At 36.3% G+C, this 18,778-nt stretch overlaps 1 protein-coding gene and 1 long non-coding RNA gene across 5 annotated transcripts in view; one reads left to right on the plus strand and one right to left on the minus strand.

Annotated features, from left to right (window-relative positions):
* Window positions 1-913: 913 nt before the first annotated feature.
* The window catches only part of LOC124644164 (zinc finger protein 287-like), a 29,541-nt gene continuing 11,676 nt past the window's right edge, over window positions 914-18,778 (minus strand). The window contains exons 1-7 of one of the 4 annotated variants that reach the window (XM_047183414.1): window positions 18,338-18,579; window positions 7,429-7,575; window positions 6,440-6,563; window positions 3,898-4,011; window positions 2,684-2,743; window positions 2,182-2,232; window positions 914-2,093 (exon numbers count right to left, since the gene is read on the minus strand). In XM_047183414.1, coding sequence (XP_047039370.1) covers window positions 934-2,093; window positions 2,182-2,232; window positions 2,684-2,743; window positions 3,898-4,011; window positions 6,440-6,563; window positions 7,429-7,557 — 1,638 coding nt within the window. In that variant the 5' untranslated portion in view covers window positions 7,558-7,575; window positions 18,338-18,579 and the 3' untranslated portion in view covers window positions 914-933. Of the gene's footprint in view, window positions 2,094-2,181; window positions 2,233-2,683; window positions 2,744-3,897; window positions 4,012-6,439; window positions 6,564-7,428; window positions 7,576-18,333; window positions 18,580-18,778 lie in introns of those variants that run through there. The other 3 variants (XM_047183415.1, XM_047183412.1, XM_047183413.1) reach the window with 3 other exon arrangements.
* Window positions 10,515-11,180, plus strand: LOC124644167. Its single transcript, XR_006986017.1, has 2 exons — window positions 10,515-10,728; window positions 11,101-11,180. It is a non-coding gene; the product is annotated as an uncharacterized LOC124644167 (long non-coding RNA).

Consider the following 18,778-nt stretch of genomic DNA (forward strand, 5'->3'; position numbering starts at 1 on the left):
CTATAAATTCATAGGTAGGAAAGAAACAAAATGGAGTTTAGCAGCCCATATTCGATATTTTATTCTGAAAACAAATGACACGTCACTGACGTCACGCAAGAAATGACAAGGATAGATTCTTACATAAGACAGAGAAAACAGATATATTAAGCCGCTTTCAGGAATGACATAAGAACCTACCTATGTGAATACAAATACAACCTTAACTTATAGTGAATAAGGTTGATATTTCCTTAAGGATCGGTTAAGGCGGCATTAGTTTGGATGAATCTAAGTTAGTGCTGCCTCTGAAAGTAAGTATCCAGGTGGTATCAATAGCCCATAGAGGGCGCGGGTGGTGATCAAATCAAATGAATGAAATGGGTTTACACTCCAAGCCACTTAAGTATATCTCAGGGGCCCGATTCTCCTAAGTTAATAATGTCAAAATCGAATAGAAATCGAATCGCAATATGATCGCAATAGCAGTTTTAACCATATCGGGCATTCTGCTACTAATAAAAGACCAATCGTATTCGATTGACATTTGATTGGTGTGCGATTGGTCTGCTATTTTGGTAATTTTGGTCTATACGGTAGTTTGCTGTACAATCATTTTGCAATCGTAAATCATTTGCAGACAAAATGATTCATCATTGAATGGCAGAAAAAAACGTTTATTTCAAAGAAAAAATAGCGGAATGCCACATACGCTTCAATCGCAATCGAGTTGGGATTGGATCTCAGTCGAATCGAGTCGAACATGAATCGTATGTTGCTTAAGTAAAATTAGGAGAATCGGGTCCCTGATTTCTGATTCTGTGTTTCCCACGGGATTCGGGTGAAACCGTTGGCAGCAGGTAGTCAAGCCAGCAAGTAGGTACCTACTATTGCAGAAGAATTATCAAACGAATTAAACAATAAAAAACCAGCAAACAGTAAATACAACTTCATTTATTTCACATCCAACTTTTTATCAACAATAAGTTGTTCGTAATCCATATCGCTATGATGAACCCGAATATGGTTTTTCAAGCTACACTTCTGAACGAACGCCTGCGAACAAGCCCTGCAGGCAAACCGGCGGTCATTCATATGTATTCTCAAATGTTCCGTCAAAGTTTTCCTCCGACCATACTTTTTATGGCAAATTTCACATTCGTAGTTTTTTTCTCCAGAATGAACAACCATATGCAAAGATAAACAATTTCTAGACTTGAACATTGTCCCACAGACATCGCAGCCATATTTGCGTTCTTTGTTCAAATTCAAATGATCCGCCCTCATGTGCGCATACAAACTCTTATGTAATTCAAACTTCTTGGAACATACTTTACAGGTTAAATTCAAAGGAGTTCGGTTGTGCACTTCTTCGAAATGTTGCATCCGTTTTTGGCTCGTCTGAAACGACTTATCACATATCGAGCACATGTATGAAAGTTTTTTGTGTTTATATCGAATGTGACTTTTTAATAACATGTTGGAACCACATATTTTGCCACATAAGTCGCATTTTACTGTTTTGCTCGCTTTGTGGGATTGTGAGTGGGCTCTTAAACGGTCTGCGAGTAAGAAACATCGGCCGCATACATCACAGACATGATCGGTACTATGTTCATTCATATGATTAGTTAAAGTTTTAAAGAAAAAGAACTCTGCCTTGCATTCGTAACATCTATATTTGCCTTCACTCAGATCATAAGCTACAATGCAATCTCTAGGCTTTATCGCATCGCTGTCAAAATTGAATTTGACATTATGCTCAACTGTCAAATGTTCGATCAAAATGTCGAGATTTTTCATATTTTTCTTACATAATCTACAGTTAATATCACTAACATCTGCCCTTATCCTATCTCGAGGTCTTCTTATACTTTTTAATATTAATTTGAAGCTCAAGTTGTTGTGTAATTCAATAACATGTAATTTTAGTTGTTCGAAGCTCGCGTACTGTTTGTTACAATAAAAACAATTGAAGTAGCCTTTATTAGACTTAAAAGGCAGTATACTGGAATGTTCTAGAATGAGCCCTAAATTCTGTCTAGGATTGATGTAATTTAAAGTCTTTTTGTTTATTTCTTTTCGTCTTTTCTTAACGGCTTTCCGGCAATTGGCTGTAAAAGAAAAAGATTTGATATGATTAGTTCTATCTTTTCTTGTCTATGGTTAAATTAGAAAATCGTCCGGTCATAAACAACTTACTTGTCTTTGATCGAGTTATTTTTCTTCTAACTTTGGTCTTATCTGGTGGATCTGAAAACAGAATTATTTTTATGTAAGTAGGTATATTAAATACTAGCTTCCGCCAGCGGCTTCGCCCGCGTAGTGTGTTGATTAAAAGTAGCCTATGTGTTAATCTAGGGTATCACCTATCTACATACCAAATTTCAATTAAATCGATCCAGCCGTTTTTGCCTGATTGAATAACAAACATACATCCATACATTCTCACAAACTTTCACATTTATAATATAAGTAGGAAGTAGGATTTATAATATAAGTAGGATTATCCATACTAACATATTTTGTTTGTTTGTACCCTAAAGACCACAGCACATCAACCTACCTCAATCTGTCAAATGTGTTCAATAGATGTTCAACCTTATCACAATAGTGGCAGGTTAATGTTCGATTGGTGACATTTGACAGATTCGGGTAGGTTGACCTGCTGGCGTCTGCACAAACAATGTAAGAAACTACCAACCTTCTCCAGTGCCATCTTTCAATATATCGGTCACTTCTTCCTTAACAGATATTATAGTATCTGAAACAAATAATATATGTGTATTTTTAAGAACCAGAAGCAGGGGCCCGATTCTCCTAATTTTACTTAAGCGACATACGATTCATATTCGACTGCGATCCAATCACGACTCGATTACGATTGAAGCGTATGTGGCATTCCGCTATTTTTTCTTTGAAATAATCGTTTTTATCCTTTTCTGTCATTAAATAATGAATAATTTTGTCTGCAAATGATTTACGATTGCAATATGATTGTAGAACAAACTACCGTATAGACCAAAATAGCAGACCAATCGCATACCAATCGAATGTCGTTGGAATACGATTGGTCTTATATTAGTAGCAGAATGCCCGATATGGTTAAAACTGCTATTGCGATCATATTGCGATTCGATTTCTATTCGATTTGGACATTATTAACTTAGGAGAATCGGGCCCCAGGTTTATTTAACAAGGAAAGAACAAGAAATAGTTTCAACATGAAAATCAACTACGATTGAACAAAAGTTAAGCGCGGCAAAATCGTATTCCCGTCAAACTATATCATGTCTTGTCACAATGACGTTCGAAAATGGAATCCTCCAAGCAGGGGCCCGATTCTCCTAATTTTACTTAAAGCAACATACGATTCACGTTCGACTCGGTTCGACTGAGATCCAATCCAGACTCCATTACGATTGAAGCGTATGTGGCATTCCGCTGTTTTTTCTTTGAAATAAACGTTTTTATCCTTTTCTGTCATTCAATAATGAATCATTTTGTCTGCAAATGATTTACGATTGCAAAATGATTGTTCAGCAAACTACCGTATAGACCAAAATCACCAAAATAGCAGACCAATCGCAAACCAATCAAATGTCAATCGAATACGATTGGTCTTTTATTAGTAGCAGAATGCCCGATATGGTTAAAACTGCTATTGTGATCATATTGCGATTCGATTTCTACTCGATTTTGACATTATTAACTTAGGAGAATCGGGCCCCAGTAGGTCTGACAACCGTCAACCAGCATTACCTAAGGATATTGGGTTGCCCGGGTAACTGAGTTGAGGAGGTCAGATAGGCCGTCGCTCTTTGTGAAACACTGGTACTCAGCTGCATTCGGTTAGACTGGAAGGCGACCCCAACTTGGGAAAAGGCTAGGCAGATGATAAGTGTGTGTTAAGCTTACCAGTACCACAGATTTCGCTATCAGCATTAAAATCAATGTCATCAGCCACTCTGTCTATATCTTCGTCATTTATTGCAATTTCTGTGCGTTCCTCCTTCAGTGGCGGGATTATATCTGAAATATAATAACTAAATGATTATTACCGTGACTGCTTCAAATAGTAGATTTATGAGCATACTAGCTTCTGCCAGCGGTTTCACCCGCATCCCGTGGGAACTACTTCCCGTACCGGGATAAAAAGTAGCCTATAGCCTCCCTCGATAAATGGGCTATCTAACACTGAAAGAAATTTTCAAATCGGACCAGTAGTTCCTGATATTAGCGCGTTCAAACAAACAAACAAACTCTTCAGCTTTATAATATTAGTATAGATAATGAGCAATTAACAGTAGATGAGCTTTTTTTTTATTTGTGTCAACATGTATGTAACTTCGTTTTTTAAAAAAACTTTAATTTATGGAATCTTTTTTTTATTTTTAAATAGTGTATAGATTGAAATTAACGAAAATTAAGTTAGAACGCCAAAAATATAGCTAGAATAATAAATATCTGAATACATAATGGAAAAAGCTATGTGATCACTTCCAGAATGTGACTCTATTGAGTATGATATTAACAAAAAACTATACTCAAAATATTATTAATATTTTTATTACTAATTAAAGAAAGCAATCTTGTCAAAAGGAAAAAACATAAAACACGACAATTCTTTGAACGTTTTATAACAAAAATCAAACTTCAATTTCAGTTATGTGACATGTATTAATTTTTAAAATATTAAGCTATAATAAAAATATATTTCTGCAGTGATCCCTAGTTATGAATCAAAATTAAATTCCTGTCCATCGAGCGAAAACAGAACAAAACAGTATTTTATAAAGAATTTTAAATATTTTTTTGTTTAAAATAAAAAACAGGGACAGTCACACCACTGAACGCCTGAAAAGGATAAAGCTTCATCTACATGGACGCTATTATTATAATTATGTAATATTCCAGATCAACATTTAATAATAATCAAGAAATACTATATAATACTATATCTTTTTAATAATGGAACAAATAATAACAAAAAAATATTGTACCTCGTTTACATAAAGATTGTAAACATGAATAAAATAAAATTGATCCCCACAGAAAACTATTATTCTGAATTTCTGAAACAACATCACTGTTTTCCATGTAAACTTAACTTTATAGGGTCAGTCATGTTGTGACTTTGAGCTCAGCCCGTATGTGATCATAGATTTGGTCACAAAACGGAAGTCACATTTTCATACTTGCCGATTAAAAAAAAAATATAAAACATTATTTGTGGTTCTTTTCCATTTGATGTCATTTTAAACAGTAACTTAAAGAAATGGCGGTTTCTAGAAATAAACAGCAATCCTAATATTTGGTTACGCTGTAGTAAAATTCAAACACATATCTGAACATAAATTCTGTTCTTGTACGGGGCCAGCAACAAAACGTCTACGTTCCTCAAAGTCCTTTTGACTTTAATAGTAAAGTAAAGTAAAACGCAGTAGTATGTTTAAGTAGTGCCTGTTTCAAAGTATTAGGACCCAAAAATTGTGGCTTAAAGTACTATAAAATGCGGTCACAATACTGAATGTTCAGGGTGGATCAAAATTTCATCATCGTAATTTTATACGTTTTTTATGTAAATAAGCCAGAATATTACAAATGAATTGATGAATATTATTAAATGATGACATTTAGAAACTAAATCCGTTAAAAAAAGTATATCGTCCGTAGAAAAATGTCTAAATATTCTTGATCCAATCATACCAATTCAGCTGGGGACAAGTAAAAAAAGCCTACTCCTGTTTATTTAAATGCTGTTAAAACAAAATAATAAATAATTAAAACATAAACTAATATAATAAATTAAATTTAAATGTATTTTCTTTGGTCCAGTATCTTTAAAAACTCAAATAGTTAATGGGTTTAAGAATAAAATTAGGTCAAATCCGGGGGACAAGGAAAAAACGCACTTTACAAAAAAAAAGCTCAGATATGATAGCCTAGTTAATTTAAAGACATAACAATGATGCTCAAATAAAATAAATTTGCACAGAGATGAATTTCCCTGGAGACCTTTTACCATTTGAAAAGAAATATTGAAACTCTTGACAAAGTTCAAGGTCTTGGGTTTTTGTTTTTTTTTTTTAATGTTAAGTTTGAAATTTTCAAACTTTTAAATCAGAAACGAATTGTAAAATATATAAACAACCAAATAGGTCCATCCAGCCATTCAGAAGAAATCAAGTGACTGACAAATAAACATGTTTACAACAATTATAATAATAAGAACATACATAAATATTTTTTATATGAGGATGGAAGGCGACCAAGAGGGAGACCAAGGAAAAGCTGGAGAGAAGATTTTTGGGACAGCTTCCTAACGGACTGGCCTCAAGCAGCGATGGATAGAGAAAAGTGGAAGGATTTGGGGGAGGCCTTTACCCAGCAGTGGGGCAGCATAGGCTAATTAAAAAAAAAAATATATATATATATATGTATTTTCTAGATATCTTACCTAAAAGTTGAGCTTTCAACCTGTTTTGACTGTGCAAGACTTTTTGCTTGAATTGCAGAGCATTCCTGAGCTGTGTGATGCAAACTTCACATATCTGCTCACTGGCATGGTCCATCCGTGGCCACTGAAATATGTCAATAGGAGACTCATCTATACTAATATTATAAAGCTGAAGAGTTTGTTTGTTTGTTTGAATGCGCTAATCTCAGGAACCACTGGTCCGATTTGAAAATTTCTTTCAGTGTTAGATAGCCCATTTATCGAGGAAGGCTATAGGCTATTTTTTATCCCGGTACGGAAAGTAGTTCCCACGGGATGCGGGTGAAACCGCTGACAGAAGCTAGTGTTATATGGATAGAAAAAAATTTAGAAGAACAAAATCTTTTTGTTTATAAATTGAATAGTTTTATGGCAAGCATTATATTAGATAAGTAGATATATTATTTATTTATTATGCACCTACTCTATTATGTACATCAATAAAAAAAACGAAACTAAAAACATATTTTAAAGTCAATAGCACTAATGGTGGTCTTATCGCTAAAAGCGATCTCCTACAAACCTACCTTGTAGGTAGTAAAGACAACACTTAGTGTTTTTAATTATTGAATAAAAATGCCATACCTTTAGAGAAGGCTTATGGTAAAGTAATGCAGTCATTACAGGAAGTCAGAAGCCAGAACCAACAACGACTTTGTCCAAGAGGTTATCGGTTCACCCATTAACTGGGTGGAGTAGGTGAAATAGGCAGTTGCTCCATATGAAGCACTTGTACTCAAAATATGTTTGATAGATCACCACTACTCAGCCACAGGCTCTAGTTGTGTCACACATTATCATCCTCCGAGCCTTTTCCCAACTATGTTGGGGTCGGCTTCCAGTCTAACCGGATTCAGCTGAGTACCAGTGCTTTAAAAGGAGAGACCACCTATCTGACCTCCTCAACCCAGTTATTCGGACAACTGCTAAGGATGTCACACATTACTTACAGTTAAATTAAAACAGTCCTGTAACATGTCCCCGTAGACCTCGGTGCTGCCCATCCACCTGTACTCCGACCACAGACTCTTCAGGCACACCAGCTCTTGGCAGCAGCAGCACAGGCGGTACACTTCCATTGTGGGGTTTCAATTATCCTAAAGATCCAAAGATGTTTTTGTGTAAATTTTTACTTAACACTAGCAATAAGAAACAAAAAAAAACACTAGAAGAAGAAACTAAAAACACTAGAAGGGCTGGGTTTCATGCTATACCTACTAAGACAGGGCATAGTCAATGTGGTTGCATACATATTTTTTTTTATATAGATTTAGCTTAACAATAGCAAATTAGGAAAAGTCATAAAATAAGAAAAAAATTAGTAAGCGATTAGTGGAGTCCACTCGTGACCAAAGGGCTGGCCTATACTTCGGTCAAAGGATATGCATTGCCATCCAGCGTGGCAATGCAGCCAGCCTTTTGGGCACGATCCCAACTGACAGCGATGCGGATGAATATTTTGATACCTAGTTTTAATATTTCCCTATAATAACATATCAATTAAATAAGAAAAGAAATAGTTTGTGAAATATTAAACAATGAAATTGCCTTGCTGTCAATTTGACTGCCTTGATCTTTCTAGTGTTAAATGATATAAATAAGCTAGTGGCTCCCTACGTGCTTCGCTATGTAAACAAATGAAAAATCGCTCGACCGATTTTTTGCAAACTTCACATAAACTATCTACTAAATGGTCTGAGCACAGCATAAACACTTAATTTAAATAGTGATACTGTTCCTAAGTTATAAAATAACAATAAAATGTGACATTATTATTTATATTTTAGGAACTTAACCCTAGAAGCCTAATCTATTTCGAACGTACACAAAGCCTTAACATACGTCTCAGAGGCGTACACATATAAAAGCCCCGATTTTAGGTAAATTATTTAATTATTATTTTTATTATTGAGCAGAAATTTTAATTTAGAATATAAACTAAAAATAAAACAACACTGTTATTAATTATAACTATAATTACAGTTATTTATTACAACAAAAAAACAATATGCAACAATATAACAATAAATTGGAACAAAAAAAATTAACTTCTTCAAAATCAGCTAAAAAATATATATTTTTTTGAATACCAAATATTTTTTTTAGGCTAATACCTATTCTTAGAGCAAACATTACAACTAATCAGATTTGAGTTTTAACAGTTGACCAAATATGTCCATTCTGAGTACGATTACGAACACGATAAATCCGCTCCGAGTTGGTAGGTGGTAAAACACGGACTGCGCCAGATGATGGACCAGCTTCTGCAACAAGGGTAGGGTCGGTTTCTTCAGAGGCTCCAGATTCTTGTATTTAGACGAAACGTACTCAGATACTTCATTATTTTCGTCCTCGCTTTGAACGTTGTCGATAATCTGGTTATCCTCAACTTCGGAATCTGAATCTTCCTGAAAAGGATTGTCTTCCTCGTTCAAAATTGCAAAAATATCGTCTTCGTCTAATACATTAGACCGTGACATATTTATACCTGAACCAACGCCGAAAAAAGATATAAAATATACGAAAAACAAGCAATAGTAAAATCACTCAATCTCAGTTAAAAGTTACACAAAGCCTAAATATACGTCTCGCAGGCGTGCAACACTTCGATAAATCAAAAATGGCGGGTCTTACCTCAACGATAGGGGCACCATCCTCTAGCTCCCGTCGGCCACGAAGATAACAGAAGAGCACCACGCGCTAGCTTCAACCGTTAGAAAAAAACAAACGATATTCGAATGCGTGTACGTCTCGCAGGCGTAGATTAGGCTTCTAGGGTTTTTAGAAAATATGACAACAAAATTGAGTTGATAAATATCAAACTGCCATAAGTCCACCTACAACAAAATTTGACTTTTTGATTTAGTTCTATTCACCTTTTAAATTCAAGTTAGATAGCTCACTTTAAAAGCTCATAAGTCACAGGCATTGCCTTGAATAAAACGGTTTGTCAGTTTTTTTCAAATTCTAGTAAGTCCACAAAGACATTATTTCAAATTCTCACATGTCCATTGCGACCAATCACAAAACGTCAAATTTGTCAATATGGCGTCAGTCTTGCCCATAGATATAATATTACTAAACAAGATTGCGCACGCTCAAAATATATATTTACGAAAATGAACTCTATAGTAACGCAATAAGGTACTAAATTGGTTGCATAATACACAGAGGCAAATCCGAGCCGAGAGGGATAGTTCGAACGGAGGCTGTTTGTCTCTTTCTAACACCTTGCCAGCATAAAAAAATGTTGTGATCAAAAGTTTTGTCTTCCCAAAAACAATTGAATCACTTATATTTTTATCTTATTTTAACAATTGTAAGTCAACAAATTAATAACAATCGCATTAATTTATTCGTATTTATTATTAAAACATAAACAACATAAATTTTTATTTTGCTTTTTTTTATTTTCTAGCGGTAACCCTGAACATTCTTGGCGCGTAATCAGCATTTAAAATTTTGTTTATATTTTTTTGTATTAAATCAATTTAAACTATTAAAATGGTGAAAAAGTGTTGCGTTTCTACTTGCAAAAGTGAATCCTATGGTGGTTGCAATATATCGTTCCACAGGTTAGCTAATAATAACATTTTCGTAAACCAAACAACTAGGGTGCCCATGAATTCTTGTAACGAGTCAAAATATGGGTGATGGATTTTAAAACTGTTGTACTATTGTTATAGCTTCCCAAAAAATGAAGAAAGGCGACATAAATGGCTCAGCAGTCTATATATGAAGTAGAAATACAAAAAAAACAGTCTTCACTTCGAATCTTCCTGCTTTTATACTGCTAATTTCCGCTAATTATTAAAAGCCTTTAATAGTATCTTAAGGTCACAAACTGCGTAAATTAAAACTTCAATACTAATCTGTGTTTAATAATCTTAGCAAATTCGGATTTGTCTCACATAGCTTAATCTCATAGTCACCCTATTAGAAAGGGACAGACAGCCTCCGTACTAACTGTTTCACTCGGCTCGTTTTTTGGGTTTATATGCGCAGTCCTGTTTACTAATATTATGTCTATGGTCTTGCCGAAAGTTTTGTGATTGTAGTTGCGCTCCTCGTGTTTTTTTTAGAAAATGGAAGGAAATTTAAATCAAATTGATATTGTTGAGCCAGATAAAGCACGTAAAAGAAACAGATTGAAGAGTATAGCGAAGAAAGCAAGCAAAACGAAGTTAAAGTAAATAAAATTCTTTTGTTTATAAGTAATTAGTAATACCGAAGAATACATGATGGATGAGGTGTTAGATTTAAAGGACCAACCTCTCAAGTATGAGGGCGCGGGTTCGATCCCAGGTCAGGCAAGTACCAATGCAACTTTTCTAAGTTTGTATGTACTTTCTAAGTATATCTTAGACACCACTGACTGTGTTTCGGATGGCACGTTAAACTGTAGGTCCCGGCTGTCATTGAACAACCTTGGCAGTCGTTACGGGTAGTCAGAAGCCAGTAAGTCTGACACCAGTCTAACCAAGGGGTATCGGGTTGCCCGGGTAACTGGGTTGAGGAGGTCAGATAGGCAGTCGCTTCTTGTAAAGCACTGGTACTCAGCTGAATCTGGTTAGACTGGAAGCCGACCCCAACATGATTGGGAAAGAGGCTCGGAGGATGAGGTGTTAGATTTTGTGTAATTTGTGTATGACTTATTTTGTAATAATTATGTATCTATGGAATACATATTTTTTCTATTTGATGTTTATTTTGATTTATTTTATGAACATTGAAATATCCATGTAGTAGGTACCCCTACAATGCTAAATTAAATAAGCTAACTATACTACTTTGGAGATCTAGACCATCACCCTCTAACAAAAAGAAGCAAAACACTAAAAATAGCAACCTTAAATGCAAGAACCCTTAGAACTGAAGAGAGTCTACAAGAACCGGAAAAAGCTCTAGAGGACATAAACTGGGACATCTTAGGTATAAGCGAGATGCGCAGATTAGGCGAAAGAATCGAAGAGCGAACTGACTACATATTATTCCACAAAGGAGAAATTGCTGGGCACAAAGGTGTGGGATTCATAATTAAAAAACAAATTAAACAATACATTCAAGAACTCATCGGAGTCACGGACAGAATAGCTATTCTCAATATTGACATACCAGGATATCGAAAACCATGGTCAATCATTCAAGTGTATGCCCCGACTGAGCAAGCGACACATAGTGAAACATCACAATTTTACGAAGAACTTACACAAACAATAACCAATTATTCACACAACCACATTATCTTAATGGGCGACTTCAATGCTCAGGTAGGCGAAAAACAAAATATGGACGAATACATCTTGGGAAACTTTGGGCAAGGTAAAAGAAGTCCAAATGGAGAACGGCTAGTGGAACTCCTCCTAGAACACAACCTAAAGCTTCTGAACAGCTTCTACAAGAAGAATAACAAAAAGAAATGGACTTGGATCTCGCCAGATGGCAAATACAAAAACGAAATTGACTATATAGCAACAAGTTACATAAAAGCATTTAACGATACATCAGTTCTTACAAAATTCAATTTCAACACAAACCATCGAATGGTAAGAAGCTCCTTAAAAATAAAACCACCAAGAAAACCTAGAAAACATATAGAATCACTAAAGACAGAACAATACAACAAAGAAACATTAAGACAAATTGCAACATCTCTGAATAAAATTACCGACGCCACGGAGATTGATGTCCTGACAAGGTACGACAAGCTAGAAAAAGAGCTGACTCAATCAACGACTAAGGATAAAACGGGTAATAAGTATGGCTTATCCGACACAACACTCCAAATTATAGAGGAAAGGAAAAACCTGTTAGTAAACCAACCTAAAAAAGAAAATATGAAACAAATAGCTGAACTCAGCAAGAAAATCAGAGAAAACATCAGAAAAGACAGAAAGAAGAAGAGACTCCAAACTTTGGAAAAACATATACTAACGACAGGAGGAGTAAATAAAGCATTGAAGAAACTGAACGAAATCAACAAAGAATGGATACCTAAACTCAACAAAAAGAAAAATACAATTGCTACCAAAAGAAAAGACATCAATGAAGTAGCCACAAGATATTACCAGTCCTTATATCTAAACCGAGAAGAAAGTAAAAACAACAAGCAAAGAAAAGAGGAGATAATTAATCCTGAACCTGAAATACTTCCGATCGAAGTAGAAAAAGCAATACTCAGTCAAAAGATGGAAAAAGCACCAGGCCCAGACAAAATTACAAATGAGCTACTCAAAGGCACCCTCGAAGAACTGGTACCCATACTAACATCCATGTTTAATGAAATTTTGAAAAAAGGTCAAATCCCCAGTCAATGGAAAACATCCCACATTATTCTCTTATTTAAGAAAGGTCCTAACCTAAACATCCAGAAACTTATAGAAAAATAGTAAAAGAATTGGAAAACCGGAAAACCGAATTCTACACCTACAAGCCAAAGAAAGAAAGGAGTTTTAAGGTTGTCCTTAAAAATATGCACCCATCAGTTGACTTAGCAGAGATCACCAATGAGCTTAAGGAACTAGGTCACAATGTCTCCAACATCTGGAACATCAAGCAACAAAACACAAAAAAGGCCCTGCATATGTTCATAGTGGAACTTGAACCAAAAACAAATAACAAAGAAGTTTATAAAGTTACAAAACTACTGAATTGTTGTGTAGTATTTGAACCTCCAAGACCTAAACGCAGCATACCACAGTGCGCTAATTGTCAACATTACGGCCACACCAAAGCTTACTGCCGCCGCAAGCCCAAGTGCATTAAATGTGCAGGAGATCATACTTCAGCAGAGTGCCCACGCAAGGAACGATCCGATTCAGTAAAATGTGTTTTGTGCAATGGTAACCACCCCGCAAATTATAAGGGCTGCTCAATCTATAAGGAGATAGTTAAACAAAAATACCCCCCTCTCAGGAGCAAAACCTATAAAGACAGCTCAAATCAAATTGCTGAAGGCAGCCTTACTGAAACGAAGAATACCGCACAAGAATCCCAGTCCAATAAGCCGCCTCAACGTGAATACCCCCGCAAACCAAACATTAATTATGCACAAGCCGTCAAGGGAGAATACAATACTCAACGAATTGAAAAGGAATCAATGCAAACACACCACTCTGACATGCAACAACTGCTAGAAATGTGCAAACAAATCATGTTACAAATGACCACGCTAACAAATCTCCTTATCAACCTCACGACTAATCTATCACAAAATTCGACCCATTAAAAATAGTTATATGGAATGCCAACGGGCTGTCAAAACACATTTTGGAAACCAAAATGTTCCTCCAAACAAATGAAATTGATATTCTTCTGGTGGCAGAGACACACTTTACAAACAAATCATTTTTTAGCATACCGAATTATAAAATATACCATACAATGCACCCGGATGGTACGGCACATGGTGGATCGGCAGTACTGATCAAGGAAAAAATTAAACACCATGTTACAAACTCATACTGCACCGACGCTATACAGGCTACAAATATAGTAATTAAGGACTGTCATGGTGAATTACTAATATCAGCTTTATACATACCCCCAAAACATAACCTAAAGAGCGATTCATATTCTGCCCTGTTTAACAGCTTGGGGCATAGGTTTATCGCGGGGGGTGATTATAATGCTAAGCACGTCAACTGGGGATCAAGAATCACGACATCCAAAGGTCGCGAACTAAACAAATCCATACAAGAAGGGAAACTAAGCGTAATCTCAACTGGCGAACCAACATATTGGCCGTCTGATCAAAAAAAGAAACCGGACCTCGTTGACTTTTTCGTAACAAAGGGAATACCAGCGCATTATTTTAAATGCTACTCTTGCTTCGAGCTCTCCTCTGACCATTCTCCTGTTATAGCCGAACTGAAATATAAAACTCACCTCGTCACACCACCCTGCCGGTTGCACATTAAACATACCGACTGGAAATATTTCAGAGAACTGGTGAACAGTCATCTTGACATTAATATTCCTCTTAGAACAGAAGATAATATCACAGAAGCTGTTGAATACTTTAATAACTGCATACAACAATCTGCCTGGGCAGCTACTCCTACTCTAAATGCTACACAAAAGGCCACTAGATACCCCAGAACAATTAAAGAAGCAGTTGCAAATAAAAGAAGAGCCAGAAAGATTTGGCAGCAGACTAGATATCCCGAGGACAAGAAGATCTACAACAAACTAACAACAGAATTAAAAGAACTGCTAAACAACTACAGGAACGAAGACATCTCAAACCACCTCAAAAACCTGGATGCAACTGCTGCAACAGACTATTCTCTCTGGAAAGTAGTTAGGATATTAAAGAGACCCACTCCCTTTCAAGCTCCTTTACGAAAAGAGACCGGAAACTGGGCAAAGAGCGACTCAGAAAAAGCAAACCTATTCGCAGAACACTTGAAAAGAGTATTCACACCAAATCCAGACACAAGCCCTAAAACATCACTAGTCAACGAAAAACTAAGCCAAATTTTCCAACTAGATCCACCGATTAACAAAACGTCACATAAGGAAATATTGGGAATCATCAGACAGCTAAACCAAAACAAGGCCCCAGGATATGATTTAGTTACTCCAAAAATTCTAAGGGAGCTACCAGACAAGGCAATTATCTTCCTAAGCTATCTCTTCAATGCTATCCTACGAAGGGCCTTCATACCTCCCCAATGGAAAGTGGCAGAGATCATTCTTATACTAAAACCAGGCAAAAGCCCCGATGATGTTAAGTCTTATCGCCCAATTAGCCTGTTGCCTGTGACATCCAAACTCTTTGAGATCATCTTCCTAAAAAGACTGTTGCCTGAAATTGAAAAAGCAAAGCTTCTACCTGATCATCAATTCGGTTTTCGTGCTGCACATAGTACCATCGAACAAGTACACAGACTAGTAGAAAAAATTCACCATAGCTTTGAAAATAAAATGTACTGTTCCGCAGCGTTTCTCGACATTTCACAAGCATTTGACCGCGTCTGGCACGAGGGACTGTTATACAAGGTCAGGAATGCGTTACCTATCAACTTTTACATACTTATAAGGTCTTATCTCACCCAACGGCATTTCTATGTAAAACATGGTGAAGATATATCTGGACTACACCAAACTAGCGCTGGAGTACCCCAGGGGAGCGTCATGGGACCAATCCTCTACCTGATTTACACATCAGACTTACCAACGCCAACTGGATCACTTATCGGTACTTTTGCTGATGACACAGCCATTCTTGCGTCAAGTAATGATCCTATCAGAGCTTCAGAAATGTTACAGAGAGGTCTTGATGACATATCAGGCTGGCTGAAGGACTGGCGCATAAAGGCAAACGAAGCCAAGTCAATAAATGTTTCTTTTAGCCTCAGACATGGCGAATGTCCCCCCGTAAAACTCAATGGAGTACAGATACCTCAGTCTGACCATGCTCGCTACCTTGGCATTTACTTGGATAAAAGACTTACATGGAGAAAACACATATTCACAAAAAGAAAGGCTCTTAGCCTACAAACAAGAAAGATGTTCTGGCTTCTGGGAAGGAGATCTCACCTCACACTGGAAAATAAACTAATTCTTTACAAGAGTATCCTTAAACCGATATGGTCATACGGACTGCAACTATGGGACACCGCCGCAAATTCGAATTTAGAAATACTGCAGAGATATCAATCTAAAACCCTGCGCATGATAGCAGACGCACCTTGGTACATCACCAATGAAGCAATACACCGTGATCTGAAAATAATGAGTGTAAAACAAGAGATCCTAGAAACACTTAAAAAATACAAAAAGAGACTCTCTCAGCATCCCAACACCCTGGCACAAGGACTCATGGAAACCGGCCCAACCTTTAAAAGACTGAACAGAAAAGCACCCCAAGATCTACTGTAAATAACACAGGTGTATGCATCACTGGATGCATGACACGCACGCCCCTTTCCACATTCATAACATCCAGCTAAATGTCAAGTCAGAAAGACAGACAGATTGCAGGACATAAATTAAAAAAAAAAAAAAAAAAAAAAAAATTTAAGAAAGGTCAAAAAGAAGACATCGGCAACTACAGACCCATAAGCCTAATGTCAAACATATACAAGATATACTCCAAAGTTATCCTAGAACGGATAAGCAAACAACTTGATGAAAATCAACCACGGGAACAAGCGGGCTTCAGACGGAAATTTTCTACATTGGATCATATACACACAGTCAAACAAATAATAGAAAAATATAAAGAATACAACAAAACTCTGTATGTGGCCTTTATAGACTATTCCAAAGCATTCGACAGCATAAGCCATACATCTATCTGGGAAAGCCTAAAAAACCAAGGGATATCTTCAAGTTACATTACAACCATCAAAAACATATACTCGGATAACGAAGCAAGGATTCAACTAGACACCTTGGGCAGAAAATTTAAGATCGAGAAGGGAGTTAGACAGGGAGACCCACTCTCACCGAAATTGTTTTCGGCGGTACTAGAGAACATATTCCGCAAACTGGACTGGAAACGATTTGGCCTAAATATAAATGGTGAAAAACTAAACCATCTACGATTTGCGGATGATATAGTCTTGCTCGAGGAAAACGCAGCACACCTAGAAGAAATGATAAAGACACTAAATGAGGAAAGCATGAAAGTAGGTCTATCTATGAACAAAGAAAAAACGAAAGTACTCACTAACAGCAATCCAATAGCCATTACAATTGAAAACCAGGCACTAGAATATGTGGACGAATATTGCTACCTAGGACAGATAATCTCCCACAAAGACCAAAGCACCAAAGAAATTAACAGAAGAATCTTAAATGGATGGAAAAAGTACTGGTCACTTAAGGAAGTTCTCAAATCTAAAGAGCTAAGTATGTCCACAAAAAGAAAGGTCTTTAACACATGTGTGCTTCCAGTGATAACCTATGGGTGCGAAACCTGGTCACTCACAAAACACCACAGGGAAAAGCTTGAACGCTGTCAAAGAGCCATGGAAAGGAGTATGACCGGCATAAGGAAACAAGACAGAGTAAGAAGCAGCACGATACGACAAAAAACCAAAATAGTGGATATACTAACACGCATCGACCAACAGAAGTGGAGGTGGACTGGCCACATGATGAGAGACCCGCAAAACAAATGGAGTACAGTTGTCTCCGATTGGTACCCCAGAGATGGCAAACGCAACAGAGGACGTCAACAAATGCAATGGGAAGACGACTTGAGACTCACGGCAGGAAATAAGTGGCGAAGAGTGGCAAGGGACAGAACCCAATGGAAGAAGTTAGAGGAGGCCTATGCCAAAAGGCACACTGAACTACGAGACATATTGTAGTGTAAATAATATTTTATGTATGTTTTTGTAACTATGTTTTGGTTCAGAATAAAAGGCTTATTATATTATATACTACTTTGAGTTCGGCCCATATTCTACAACAGAGGTTAGTATTTTTCAAACCACTATAAGTCCATATTAATCATGTCAATATTTATCAATATATCATAAGTCCAGTATGGGCATATCAATCGGCAATAAGTCCAAACTATTTTTATCTGTTTCATAGTATCTATGAATGCTATTGCTAAATTGGATCATTAAAATCCTTAGACACAGTCCATAGAACACATTTTATAACACTGTTATTACAATTTTCCATAACACTAATGTGAAACTAAAAACGTTAGTTTCCCAAAATTTGCATGAAGTGGACTTATGGCAGTTTGAAATTTATCAACTCAATTATACAGGTAGCTAAGCACTATAAAAAGTTTAAAGAAGAGGATTTCTTCAATATTTTTTTTAAATTAAATAGTACCTTACCTAGTAGGTAAAGTTTTGTACAAAATGTAATAATAGATAACTTACATACACTTAAATTTGCATTGCTTTCAGCTTATCCACGAAAGAACATAAACTTACTATATAATTTGGTATTTTGGATATTAAAGTAGCAAAAATGAAATTGATATTCTACTTCCTAGGCACCCGTAGTTTGTACCCTGTTACCGATATCAGTATCAGACAGGTTATCTTGTCTTTTCTACAGTTTTTTAGCTTTTCCTCTCAAAGAATAGGTGTACACAAAAATACAAACAAACAAATTGATTATTTGACGTACCTATTGACAGCATGTCATTGTCAACATTCTACCACAGACTAGAGATGGGTAACTCAGGAGTGATAGATAAAAAAGATATGTATCTTTCCGTTCTTATCACTCATTCTTTGTATCAGTTCAAATCCGAATGTATCAGTGTATCTTTAACAACTCATTCAATCCGTCGTCCGTTTGTATCTGTGTTGCACTCGC

This window comes from Helicoverpa zea, chromosome 29 (genome assembly GCF_022581195.2).
Source record: "Helicoverpa zea isolate HzStark_Cry1AcR chromosome 29, ilHelZeax1.1, whole genome shotgun sequence".
NCBI classification, from domain to species: Eukaryota; Metazoa; Arthropoda; class Insecta; order Lepidoptera; family Noctuidae; genus Helicoverpa; species Helicoverpa zea.